General features: G+C 41.9%; 2 protein-coding genes across 3 annotated transcripts in view; one reads left to right on the forward strand and one right to left on the reverse strand.

Annotated features, from left to right (window-relative positions):
• Positions 1 to 5,439: 5,439 nt before the first annotated feature.
• On the forward strand, positions 5,440 to 8,230 carry LOC146969570 (glycoprotein hormone beta-5-like). The gene is made up of 3 exons (XM_085759016.1): positions 5,440 to 5,886; positions 6,755 to 6,959; positions 7,863 to 8,230. Exons 2-3 carry the CDS (start codon positions 6,756 to 6,758, stop codon positions 8,049 to 8,051), a joined length of 393 nt encoding a protein of 130 aa, XP_085615142.1. The 5' UTR covers positions 5,440 to 5,886; position 6,755; the 3' UTR covers positions 8,052 to 8,230.
• A 1,166-nt stretch (positions 8,231 to 9,396) lies between these two features.
• LOC146969571 (glycoprotein hormone alpha-2-like) overlaps positions 9,397 to 12,396 on the reverse strand; it is a 23,189-nt gene continuing 20,189 nt past the window's right edge. Inside the window, exons 2-4 of one of the 2 annotated variants that reach the window (XM_085759427.1) lie at positions 10,839 to 10,971; positions 10,496 to 10,680; positions 9,397 to 10,406 (exon numbers count right to left, since the gene is read on the reverse strand). In XM_085759427.1, coding sequence (XP_085615553.1) covers positions 10,302 to 10,406; positions 10,496 to 10,680; positions 10,839 to 10,959 — 411 coding nt within the window. In that variant the 5' untranslated portion in view covers positions 10,960 to 10,971 and the 3' untranslated portion in view covers positions 9,397 to 10,301. The remainder of the gene's footprint in view (positions 10,407 to 10,495; positions 10,681 to 10,838; positions 10,972 to 12,396) is intronic. The other variant, XM_085759428.1, reaches the window with a different exon arrangement.

Here is a 12,396-nt window from a genome sequence, read left to right on the forward strand (position 1 = left end):
GAGAAGACGTGAAAGCTGATGGTGGAAGTGTTGGGAGACAGAGAAAGGTACAAAAACGAATCCTCTGGTTTTTTTTTCTATCTTGTGTCATGGAGGTCGCTTTTTCTAAAAAAAAAAACGAGAAAAAAAAGCACACACACTCGGTGATCCAAGGTAGAAAATGTACCTCTTCCCTGACGGAGTTGTGTGAAACTGGTTCACTTTTTGCTGTACACACATTATGTTGCAGATCAGAAGATGAATATCATCCCAAAGTGCAGACCTGTCATTTTAAAGTAAAGGCTGGTTTATTAAACTGCAGGTCAGTGCCTGCTTCAAACCTGCCTCATTATAAGAGATGAAATGTCTCTTTTGGTGCAACACTAACCGAGTTAACACGTGTCTAACTTGTCTTAACATTTACCAACCAGAGTCTGTACTGTGCATCGTATTTATCTTTTGGTCACAGATGCTTATTTCATGCGTGGATAGCACAATACATTAATAAACAAAAGAAGCAATTTCACACAAATGTCCCAGAGTTAAAGCCACACAGACAAGACTCACACACACACACACACACACACACACACACACACACACACACACACACATGCAAACACAGGCACATATTTACTGTAAATATGAGAAGACAAAACTACAGAGAGTGTATCCAGGTAGACAAATCTCACACACCAACATCTGATTGATGCACCAAAAATATTTCACACACACACACACACCCCTATACATGCATACATACATACATGTTCACTCACACAGCCAACTCCTCTCCCATTCTGTCGGGTTCCATGAAAGACGAGCCTAAAGTCCCCCGAGGTTAAATAACCACTGATGAAGATGATAATGATATAAAGTACAATAATGTTCCTTCTTCTTACTTGTTACTCTACTACTACTACTCTACTCTAAGTACTACTGATAATGATGATGATGATAATGTTTTTATATATATACATATGTCTCTGGATATTTCTGTTGTGTATTATGGGAGAAACACTAGTGTAGCAGATACCATAAAGGGGAAGGCCGGCTCGAATTCTGAGTTCACATCACATGTTAACTGTATGAGGCCATAATGTGAGAGCTGAAATTCAGCGGAATTCCCCTTTAACAGATCTTAAAGAGGGGAAGGAATGAGCTGGATTTGTGGTGGCCGATTTTTATTTTATTTTGAAATCCCGGATGTCGGTGGCTTGGTGAGTGGACTTTTAAAGGGGCACTGCGTTTAAAAAAATCCCAAAACATTCCACGTTCAGAGGTCGTTACTGTGTCGTTTACTTTGGATTAAAGGTGCACTGTGGAGTTTTCTTTGAAACAAAGTTTGTGTTTACATTCAGTGTTACTCACCTAATCACATTGTGCGTATCCTTGAGACCTAACAAATGCGTTGAATGCATTTCCTTTTCTTCCAAAGCTGATTTGTGGCATGCCCATGTATGATACCAACTAAAGGAACCACTCATCGAAATATCACCGCTCCATAGCACCACGGTTGGTTCAGAACTCCACAGGGCACCTTTAAATTTAGATGCTGAGGCCTGCGGTGATTTTTGTGGAACATTTTAGTTTCAAAGTTGATCGATTTTACTCTTTTACTCGTCACATTTTATCGAGTTGAATCCAGAGAGCCGCCCAAGCGTACAACCAAAAAAAAAAAGAAAGAAAAAAAAAAAAATCAGAATCCGAGCCGATTCAGTACGCCCCACCCAACACGGAGGTTACCAGAGGAAGAATGAAGCGCACCACATGTGTGTCAAAAAACCAAAAGGAAAGCACCACATTCCAGCTGGATTTCTGAACCCGGAGCGTCTGTTCCTTTAGGCTCAGCAGACCTGACGCTGCTAGATGGCGACCATGGCGATGATCCTTTGTTTTTGTTTTTGTTTTTTTTTCTCGGTGTGAACCAACAAAAATCTGTTTATTCTTGTCCGATTATTACGATAGAGTGACGGGATAAAGAGAGGGTGGAAAAAAAAAACAGAAAAAAATTATTTTAGCAATATTTTCATTCTTTCAGGATAATCTGTGTTTTTACGGGGGTTAAACAAGAAGTGGGTGTCACACTCAAATGTTTACCCCCCACTCTTGTTTTTACTCCTGTTGCGTCCTTGATATTCACATTGTCTTAAAGGTACTTTCTGTGTACATTTATTTGATGAAAAACGACTTTTGCTTTGTAATTATGTTGTTTATTTTCTTGGTTTTTGTATGATCTTGTTCATTTTGTGGAAAACTGATACTGATGCTATTTATTTTCTATTTGATCAGGAAATGTAACCTTATTTGAAGATGATGGTCAGGTTGTGTGTGTGTGCGTGCATGTGTGTGCGTGTGTGCGTGCAACCGGTGAGTGAATCAGCGCGCGGGAGACGTGCGTAGACAGAGCGACGGAGAACGAGAGACAGCCGTCCTCTCTTTGCTTCTTTTTCTCTCTCTCTCCTTCTCTCCTTCCTGAAGGACAGCGTTTGAATCCGAATGTATCGCAGAGCAAGTCGATTGATTGTTTTTTTGACGCTTGAGACGCAGAGATACCTGTCGGCTGCTTCGTTACCAAACATTCAGAAACTCTTCAGACCAGCAGTTTTTCCAAACACTCACTTCAGCTCCTGCCTGAGTCAACAAGGTTGTGAAATCCATTCTCCCTGCAGCCCCCACATTGGCACTTAAAGGTTCTATTGAGTTGATAACAAGTGTTGTCGACGCTCTAAGCTTGATTTGACTTGTTCAGGCTGTGATCACACCTCATCTGTCGCTGCAGCGGTTGCTACCTTCAGACATTGACACTGCAGCTTTGTGTTTCATTTCAGTTTAGAACTCCCAGCACATTTGTCCGTCAAACAAATGTTGCTAAGAAAAAAACTAAATGTAATTCAAGATTCACTTATTATCTTTTCCTCCAGCCTGTCCTGGTCTTCATCAGGGACTGGGGTCGCTCAGTGGCTGTCATGTGGTAACATGATGGCACATGAGGCATCTCCGTGACAACTGAGCATGATCAATCTGCTGATGAAGGCTGTGAATTATGATTGAAAGCTGTGGAAAAAGCTAAAAATCACGTTAGGATTACTGGTATTTACGTACATATGGTTTTGGTTCCCAGACACTGGACCTCTAAAAAAAGGTGCTTCAACAGACATACAAATCAGCAAAAAAAACTAGGGAAATCAGGATTTTAATTTTAATTTTTTTCAAAATTTTCTGTTAAATATAAAAAATTCTTATCATTTTAATTAACTTGTGACCTATTTTACAGCCCCATCAGGTCCTGACCCTCAGGTTGGGAACCACTGATATAAGCCTCTTTTCTTGTCTTGGCTATTTTGTTCTCAGCACAGGAAAGTTGTATGCACTGATGGATTAGGTGTGGTCGCAGCCTCGTATCAATGAACACCTCAAAACCTGCACCTGCACCCTGTAGCTGCAGACCAAACAAAAAAAAGAGAAAAAAAAACTCCCTGTTGGATTTTAGACATTGTTTGATTCAGGCAAAAAAAACAACAACAAAAAAAACTCAAACATACAACAGAGACGAAACAAAACTTGACCTCGCTGTCATAAAACTCAGCTTACTTTATGATTTTGTTTTGGCTAGCTTATTCACAAACCCTCTTGATTGTTATTGTCAGTCAGTCAGCTGACTCGGGGGGGAAAAACAGAACCCCAGCTCCCACTGTTCTAGAATTCTCAATAATATTCCTCAGTTCTAGAATTTGGTCATCTGTTCTAGAACTACTCCAGAACAGGAAGCGAGAGAAGAGAGTGTGTTCGTAGAGAGAGCTCTGGTATCGCCTCACAGACAGCATCCAGTGCTGCTTTCATTCAGCCTCACAGCTCCTCTCTGTGGCCGCCGTCGGCCCGGGTTCAACTGCCGCTGTACATCAGAGCGGAGGTGTGATCGGACTCAGTGAAAGCAGCCAGGAAAGATAAAAACAGAGGAGGAGAATGACAGAGGAAAGAAAATACATAGAGTTAGACACGATAGAATGGCAATAAGTCAGAGCAACAGTAATGGAATGAAAATATAATGTTACCGAAACCTACAACCGCATTACGTAGCAATTTCACTGAATTTCTAGATTTGCACTGTCTGCCCAATGGTCTGTGTTTGTTGTGTTGAAGAAAAACCTTAGAGAAGATGATAAAGACGATGCAGAAGAAAAAGAAGATGTATATTTTGGGGACCAACACAGCGGTGGGGGGGTTTGAATGTAGAGAGGCTTACTACTGTACGTAACATTACAGGGGGGTGTAGAATGGAGGAAAAAAAACTATGTGCTAAAAATGAAACTTCACTTTGAGAAAACACTCCGGGAGTCTGAGCTGGTTTTTGTGTGTCGTCCTTTCTGATGCATTTCACTCAGAGCTGCACTGATTCATCTTTTATCACATGTTTTTTTAAGTTGTTAACGTGTGGTCAAGAACTCACAAAGCACCCAACTCTGTCACAGGCAGCTTTTATCAGCAAAAAGACAAAAGACACAAAACATAGAAAACACACGACACAAATCAAACACTTTCAGGCTGCTTGTTGGTGGAGACCAAAATAGTGCTACAACAAATGTGAACACCAGAAAGACAACTCTTCATGAAAGCTTTGTCGCAGCTGTTGGTTGTTAGCCGTTAGCCATTAGCCGCTAGCCATATCAGCTATAAGGAGAGAGATAGGAGTGTAATGTTGTCATCTTGTTGTCCTCCCACTAAGTGATTTAAAGTTGAATTAATGTTGGTTTAAATTCTCAACAAATGTATTTTGAAGACTTTACAAACAGGAACAACACATAGAAAACTGCTTCACATCTTTGAAGACCATCTTCAAATGCTAGGTGAAGTCTTTTTTCATTGGTTTCAATTCATTTTTATAGAAATAGGCAGGTTGAGCGGGCATATGTAGAGGCTACAGTCCTCACTGCAGTTGTTCCCGGTTCAAATCCCGCATCGGATGGCCCTTTACTACATGTCATTCCCCCTCGCTCTCCATGTCCTGTCTCTCTCACCTGTAGCCTACTATCCATAAAAAGCCCACAGTATTCACCTTATTCTCCGGGGCAACCATGGAGTCAATGGAACGCTGTAACTCAGAGAAGCCACGGAGGACTCTGAAACTTCTCCCAGCCCTTAGTCCACATGAGGGTGAGTAGATAATGACTGAAATTTCCATTTTGGGTGAACTATCCCTTTAAGTAAGTGGCTAAACCATGTAGAAACACTGGTGTGGTGTTGACTTAAAGAACAAACATGCTGGTGTAACATCAGAGGTGATGATCAGTGGAAAAGTTTATCACAAAAGTTCACAATTACGGGGAGCTCCAAGGGTTACAGCCAGGTTTTGCTAAACCATTCTCTAATAAGTACCTATGCAACTTCCTTTTTCATCAGCTCCAGTTTATGCCCTTAACTTTGAAACTGACTGAATGACTTATTAAAGTCATAGTCAGTGAACATTTGATCTAACTACAGTTCAAATGTTGCAGTAAAAGCTTCAAAAGCTCAGTTTTTTGTATTCATACCACCAACCCTTTGTCAGAGTTACTGTCAAGTTAAGCACTGACATTGCTGACATCATTGGGAGTAGACTAGTTGGATAAAGGACTGCACACACACACACATTTGGACACACGCACGCTCGCACACAGAGAGATACAGGCTGAGGTTAAGAAAACATAGACAAGCATCAGTATTTTCCAGGGAGTATCCATTATTTCTGAATTGGGGTCTCTAATGGTATTTCATTGTAATTGCTATGATGTCAGAGTGTCCGTCCGCCCTAATGGCCTTCTAAAAACAACAACAAGGACAGATTGGTTCCAGTCACTGGTTGTTGTCTGGGCAGAGAGACACAGGAGTCCAGCAGCTCGAATCTCTGCAAGATCTACAGCTCAGAAGGTGAGAGATGTTTTTTTTTCTCCTTTAAACATTTATGAAGTTAGTTGGAGCAGGTATGCTGCAGCAGAGAGAGACTAGAATTTATTTTAGGAGACTGAGCTGATTAAGAGGCAAAAGTCTACACAATTATCTCACCGTCAGTATAGTTTCATATCCCAGTTATTGTACTGTAGTGTAGCTTTAGAGCTCATGGAAGTAACTCCACATGTTTTTTTTCCTGTCATAATTCTTATATTAGGAGAAGTCATGCTGAGCTGAGGTGATTTCAGTTGTTTCAATTTCAGAAGTTCTCTTGAAAATAATTAAGCAGATGTCTCCAGCATCAGGAAAATGACTCTCAGAGAAACTGCTGCTCCTCATGCATGTGAAATGAAATAATAACTTCATGTCAGATTTATGATCAAATGTGGTTCTGTGTTAGATTGTCTCATTTATTTAATTCGTTTTGGTTTGGACAATAATCCTTTGAGCCTATTTAATAGTTTTTACAGTGCGTGGGTCAGTGAGTGGTGCTACTGGCTGCAGTAGCAAAAACAGACACTAGAGGGCGACGTGAGTGGTAGATACTCTCTAGATCTCTCCTTCCAGATGTGCTGGCAGTTTCTAACTAACATATAGACATACAGTATGTACACAAGTGATAGATGAATATGTTTCTACTATAAGAGATCAAACTGAATATTTAAGTCTGTTTTGGTTATTAATACATAGGACCTGAGTTACTCACTGATGAAATCATTGTTTCCTTCATAACACTGTAAACTTTATTGAGTCAGCTGATGTATGATGTTCATAAAAGCTTGAATAATAAAATCCACTCTCATCAAAGTCACTTTCTTCATCTCTCTCTCTCTCCATCCTACCCCAGCATGCATCCCAACCTTCTGTCCCTCTCTGTCCTCCTCCTCCTGGTTGCCAAGGCAGCCGTGGTGGTGTGCGTTACCGTAACGACCTCGCTCCACGGTTTCCGGGGATGCGCGGTGCGGGACATCACCTTTGTGGCCCAGAAGCCCGGCTGCAAGGGACTACGCATCACCACAGACGCCTGCTGGGGGCGCTGCCACACCTGGGAGGTAACACACACACAAAACACACACACTGAAGAGCAGCTCATCTGTTACATTTAGCTGATGCAGGAGACCCACTTACTTCCTCTGCTATTTCTGAAAGCTTCCATAATGGTGGAATCATGAAAGTTTAAATGAATGATTAATGACCCAGGATTCAGTCCAAACCATAAGAAGGCTGATGAGCCACTCTCAGCTCTGACCCATATGTCACTGTCATTAAACATACTCAAATCCCTCCAAGTTGGGTTATGGTTAGTGAACTTTCACCGAACTTGTTCTACTTTGCAGAGATTAAATTTTTTACCTCGGTGATTGAAAAACCAAGTTTAGTGGGTCAGGAACTCAGAGAGACTCAAAGTCTTTCGAAGAGAGAGCTGCCTGAGAATCACAGTGGAGATGACTCAGTGTCATGGCAGGAGAGAGATCCATCCAGATGCTCCACAAACACAACAAAACAAAACAGAAAAACACAACGTTATCAAGGTTAATTAATTAATAATAAAGAGTCTTTAACAGCATTACATTCTGCCATGGTGTATAGTGTGAGCATTTCACAAAAGTTAACTCACTAGTTTCTCCAGCAGATCTCATAATCTTCTTCAAACTCAGGAGAAAGTAGGCTACACAGATAGATTTACATCAGACTTATTGATCAGGCCTTTAACACGTTCACACAGTGTGAACAAATGTTCTAAAAGACATCTAGGTGTTTTTATTTTGGTAAGACAAAAAGACACTGAAAAGACCGTTACAGTGTTGCCTATAACAGTGTCAGTGCTGTGGCTGAGGTTTATGAGAAGGACAGAGTATCAGTTCCACTCAATGTTTGTTGATCAATTGAAAAGAAGCTCCTGTAAAAGTCATGCCTGTGACCTGTGTGTGTGTGTGTGTGTGTGATCCCTGCAGAAACCATTGCCGGATCCCCCCTACATCCAGCGACACCACCGTGTGTGCACATACAGCCGTAGCCGCCACATGACGGCGCGGCTGCCGGGCTGCCAGCCCCACGTCTCCCCTCTCTACCACTACCCCATGGCCCTGCACTGCCACTGTGCCATCTGCTCCACACAGGACACAGAGTGTGAGACGTTCTGAGGCCCAGAGCAGCACACACAGTCTCACCGAGCGCGAAGGGCCAAGGGTCGTGACATCGATACCAGTAACAACAGAAAAGGCTTTGAAGGACGTACAATCACATGCAATAACCTAAAGGAATCTCCACTGTAGACTGAGGACCGGCTGTACATCAATACACTATGTGACTGTGAGTGTGAAGGGAGAAATAAATCAAAATAAGAATGCCAAAATAAGCCTCCTGTGATTTCTTTTATTTTAAACACTGACTTGAAAAGCAAAGAGCACCTATGTGATTGTAACTATGACTCTATTATTTACTTCATATAAGCTGCAGCTCTGATTATAACCCAAATCAGAAAGCTTAGTGTTACATGAGCTGCCCTCAGGAGCCTTAACATAAAATGGAAAATTGTTCAACAAAACATTACAATTACAGATCAATTCAAATGACAAGCTTCAAATTGAACCCTGTATTAATCTCAAATAAAGGTTTTTTTCTGTCATAAAGTAATATCTTGTTAGCAGGAGTTTATATGTACCCATGTGGTTCATATTAGAAGAAGGAACTAGTGTAATAGTTGACCATCACAGAGAGATGGTAGTGGTGGTCAACTCATCTGTCCAGGACAACGTGCATGCTGTGTATTAACACTCACACTCATCAGAATATTCACAACTAATAACTAATAACTGATAGGTGCTCAATGATAGTCAGGTATGGGTTCCTGAAGAATCCTCCACTAGCAGTGTGTGTGTGTGTGTGTGTGTGTGTGTGTGTGTACAGCTGTTTTGGGTAACTGGTGACATTACAGGGACCTTTTGCCTTTTGGGGACACAATTCAACTCCCCACAATGTAGGTTATTCAGTCTTAATCTTAAAACATGTTAACATTTTACAATAAGGGTCCCTTAATTAACGTTAGTTAGTACATTATTAAGCATTAATATACTAATGTGTTAATTAATGCTGAGTAATGCATACATAATGATAACTAATTACATTATTCAACTTTTATTATTACTTAATAATTTATTAATTAACTTTGAGTTGTTAACATTAATTAACTGCTTACTAATAGGCTAATGTTTTCTAATCCTACGTAATACATAATAATGATTGTTAATATATCTGTAAACAGTTAATTAATGCTTAATAATGTACTAACTAATGTTAGTTAAGGGACCCTTATTGTAAAGTGTTACCAACATGTTTTAGGCGTAGTTAGGAGTCAGTGTTGGGGTTAGGTACATAGTGATCATGGAATAAATAATAGTCAATCTAATGTCCCCTAAAGGGATGGAAACAGGTTTGTGTGTGTGTGTAAATTAGAGGCTGAACACTCACAGTTGCAGATCAGAAATTTATTGAAACACAATCTCATCACAAACTGTACAGTGCATTCTTTCTCTTTTCATTTCATTGATAGTTCAAACATTCTTTGGTTTTATCAAATAGATATTATTTACAAAATGTCTTTCAGTTCAAATTCATAAATATAAATAAAATTTGTACATTCTTTAGTCTCTCGTCTGTGTTTAGTGGTTATTGAAAAAAATGAAACTGATTATTTCTGCTGATTTCAAAGACATGATTGACTGTGATGTTCTCGTTCATTCTGACGTATTTCAAAGTAAAAAAGAAAAGGTGAAACCAGTGAGTCTGATTATTAGTCTCTGAGTACCGACACCTCCTACTGAGTCACTACGTGTGTGTTTTTGATTTCTAGCTGCTTACAGTAAATCAAGTGTTTGCCAAGCCTCAAAGCAAAAGATAGAGAAGGTTCAGTTTGTGTGAATGGATTATACTGCCTTTAACACATGTGTGTGTCAATCAAGTTTTTTTTTTTGAAGAGCTACCCTTACATCACATTTTACACACAAGTAAACATACAAACACACACACATACACTCACACCAACAGCACATCTTAGTACACGAACATATTAAAATAATGGTTTATGGGTCCAGAGCTAATTTCACTCTGCCTGAAGGAATTTTGTTTGTTTTAGTGGAAAATTACAATCATTTGATCAAACCAGTTCATTCTCTGCGAAGAAGAGAGCAGATGAAGGTCAACCTGGTTTGGACATTAGGAACATGATAGAGTTCATTTTCAATCAAATAAGTTAAAGTGGATTTTCTTCAACACTGAAAGCGAGTGGATAGAAAAAAGGATAGCTGCTGGTGCATCAGTGAAACTCTTGTATTTCTGTTATTAAAGCCGTAGTTTGGTTCTTCTCCTGGTGAACATCTGCTACACAGCTCGTTTCAGTAGCGGGACTTGCGGCACATGTCGCAGCGACACGCCTTCGCCGTCAGTATCTCCATCTCGTCGTGGTGGCGACCACGAGGGCAGTCCAGACGAACTTTGACCTGAGGGGAAGACGTGGCCCGTTAGGTGGAGGTCAATAAAAAACTCAAATGTGGCAGCGCACGTCCAGTCACCGTCCCCCTGTCCTCACCTTGGCGTCCTTGCTGATGGTGCAGCACTGTGAAGCAGAGGTGATGTTGTGGGTGAAGTTGGAGGCCACCAGCACCGAGTACCTGGACGGGAAGGCGCTGGACTCGCAGTAGCCCACGCAGGCGTACACCAGGTGGGTGCCTTTACATGTGCTGCGACGGTCACTACGGATGGTCATGTTGACGGCTGGAGAGAGAGGGACCGAGAAAAAACACTTGAGGAAATAGTGATGATGATGTTTTAAGACTACAATACCCATAAACCTTTGTGCTTCCTGTTAGCAGAATGACACCGACTGATTTCCAAAACTGTGTACCACACATTTGACATGACGGGTAACTCACGGTGAAGGTGACATCCCGGGGTGAGGCCATCGTAGCTCCAACCAATCGGAGAGAGGAGCAGCAGCAGTGACATCACTGGTAGGACCAGCAGGCACAAGTGTGAGGCCATGCACAGCGACATCTGGACGGCAGCCTGGAGGGTCCAAACAGAACAACGTAAGCGTAAGACACCTTCACTACCTTCTTCATACAGAGTCATTCCAACATTTTAATGAGAATTTCTGCACAAGTTGGACCTCAAACTTGACCTTTAAACATTAAAATCAGGTTTGGTGTGACTGCTGTCGTATGTTCATCCACTGATGAGAAGGTACAAGGCTGGAGATCCACCCTCAAGTCTCAACCTGGGGTGAAGTTTGCCTTTAAATCGCAGTGTTGCCCCCTCCTTCATCCACGCTAAAGGTGGTTTCCCATCCTGCACGTCTGCCTGAGTGTCACTCAGCTAATGTGAATAAAAACAATACAGTCTTTACCTTCTCCACCTGCCTCATTTAACAGCTACCTGCTGACACACGTATGTACATAATTTTAGCTTTGACTCGTGCAAATGTACACGTAGCTGTGCACATGGGAGCAGTCGCACAACCGCTGCATCACTCCATGTGAATGAAAGAGACAGGGCGGAGGATCAGGGCCGTTGCTAGGAATTCTGGGCCCCCTTAAAGAATACTAAAGTGGGCCCCTACCCCCCTTTTTTTCTTAGACTACGTATGTATTATCATTTTTTATTTAGCCCACTTTATTTTGATGCTAATGCAGCATTACTATGAGTATTAGTCGAGGTCTTACGCAGAATAATTCAGTCATACAAAGATTAGACTACTGGGGTTTTTTGTGGGCCCTACTGGGCGCTGGGCCCCTAGAATTATCTTCACCTTTCTCCCCTATATAACGGCCCTGCGGAGGATACTGTGTGTGTGTGTGTTTTCCACAGGAACATGTCGATGTATCCTGTGTGTTTGTGGATGCACGTGCTCACCACCCCCCTCCACCCCCCCCACCCCCCTTCACACACTCCCAATCCAACACATGTGTCAACAATAAAGTCATATTTTCCTGGGAATTTGGGGGATCCCGACCCCTGACCTCTTAATTGGCGGCTCTTTCCAGCTACGTTTCCTCCTGACTGGAGCGCTGGGAATCGCCGTGGATACGGCGGAGCAGCCCTGGGGGACACCATTAACGTTGCTGGTACGAGCAAATTAACGGGTCGGGATGTGTGTGTGTGTGAGGCCATTAACCCCATGTCCGTTAGCGGGGCAGGGGGGGAAATGCCTGGCTTTTTCCCCTCTCACGTGGGGTTTCCTCGCCTGAAGGTTCAGTTTGTCTTTGAGGAGAGTGGGGTGTAATTCACCACACGCCACTTTGGGAGGTGACAGTGGGAGGGCCGGTGTTTCAGACCACCAAAACAGCCCATAGAACAAATACACCCTGGAAAAATTAAGACCCCTCAAGTGCTTCAAACAAATATCTAAAAAGAGCTGATGACGGAAAGTGGACGCTCTGATCTTCTTCAATCAGTGACTGTCACAAGCTGTTGGTCCAAGATTTGGGATCA

Source organism: Trachurus japonicus, chromosome 18 (genome assembly GCF_045865225.1).
Source record: "Trachurus japonicus isolate A0001 chromosome 18, Traja_1.0".
Taxonomy (NCBI): domain Eukaryota; kingdom Metazoa; phylum Chordata; class Actinopteri; order Carangiformes; family Carangidae; genus Trachurus; species Trachurus japonicus.

Bases quoted from the DNA above. Each gene is read 5' to 3' on its own strand.
- LOC146969570 (XM_085759016.1), top strand. From the start codon at position 6,756: ATGCATCCCAACCTTCTGTCCCTCTCTGTCCTCCTCCTCCTGGTTGCC. The intron at 6,960-7,862 runs GTAACACACACA...TGATCCCTGCAG, and splicing joins GGCGCTGCCACACCTGGGAG to AAACCATTGCCGGATCCCCC.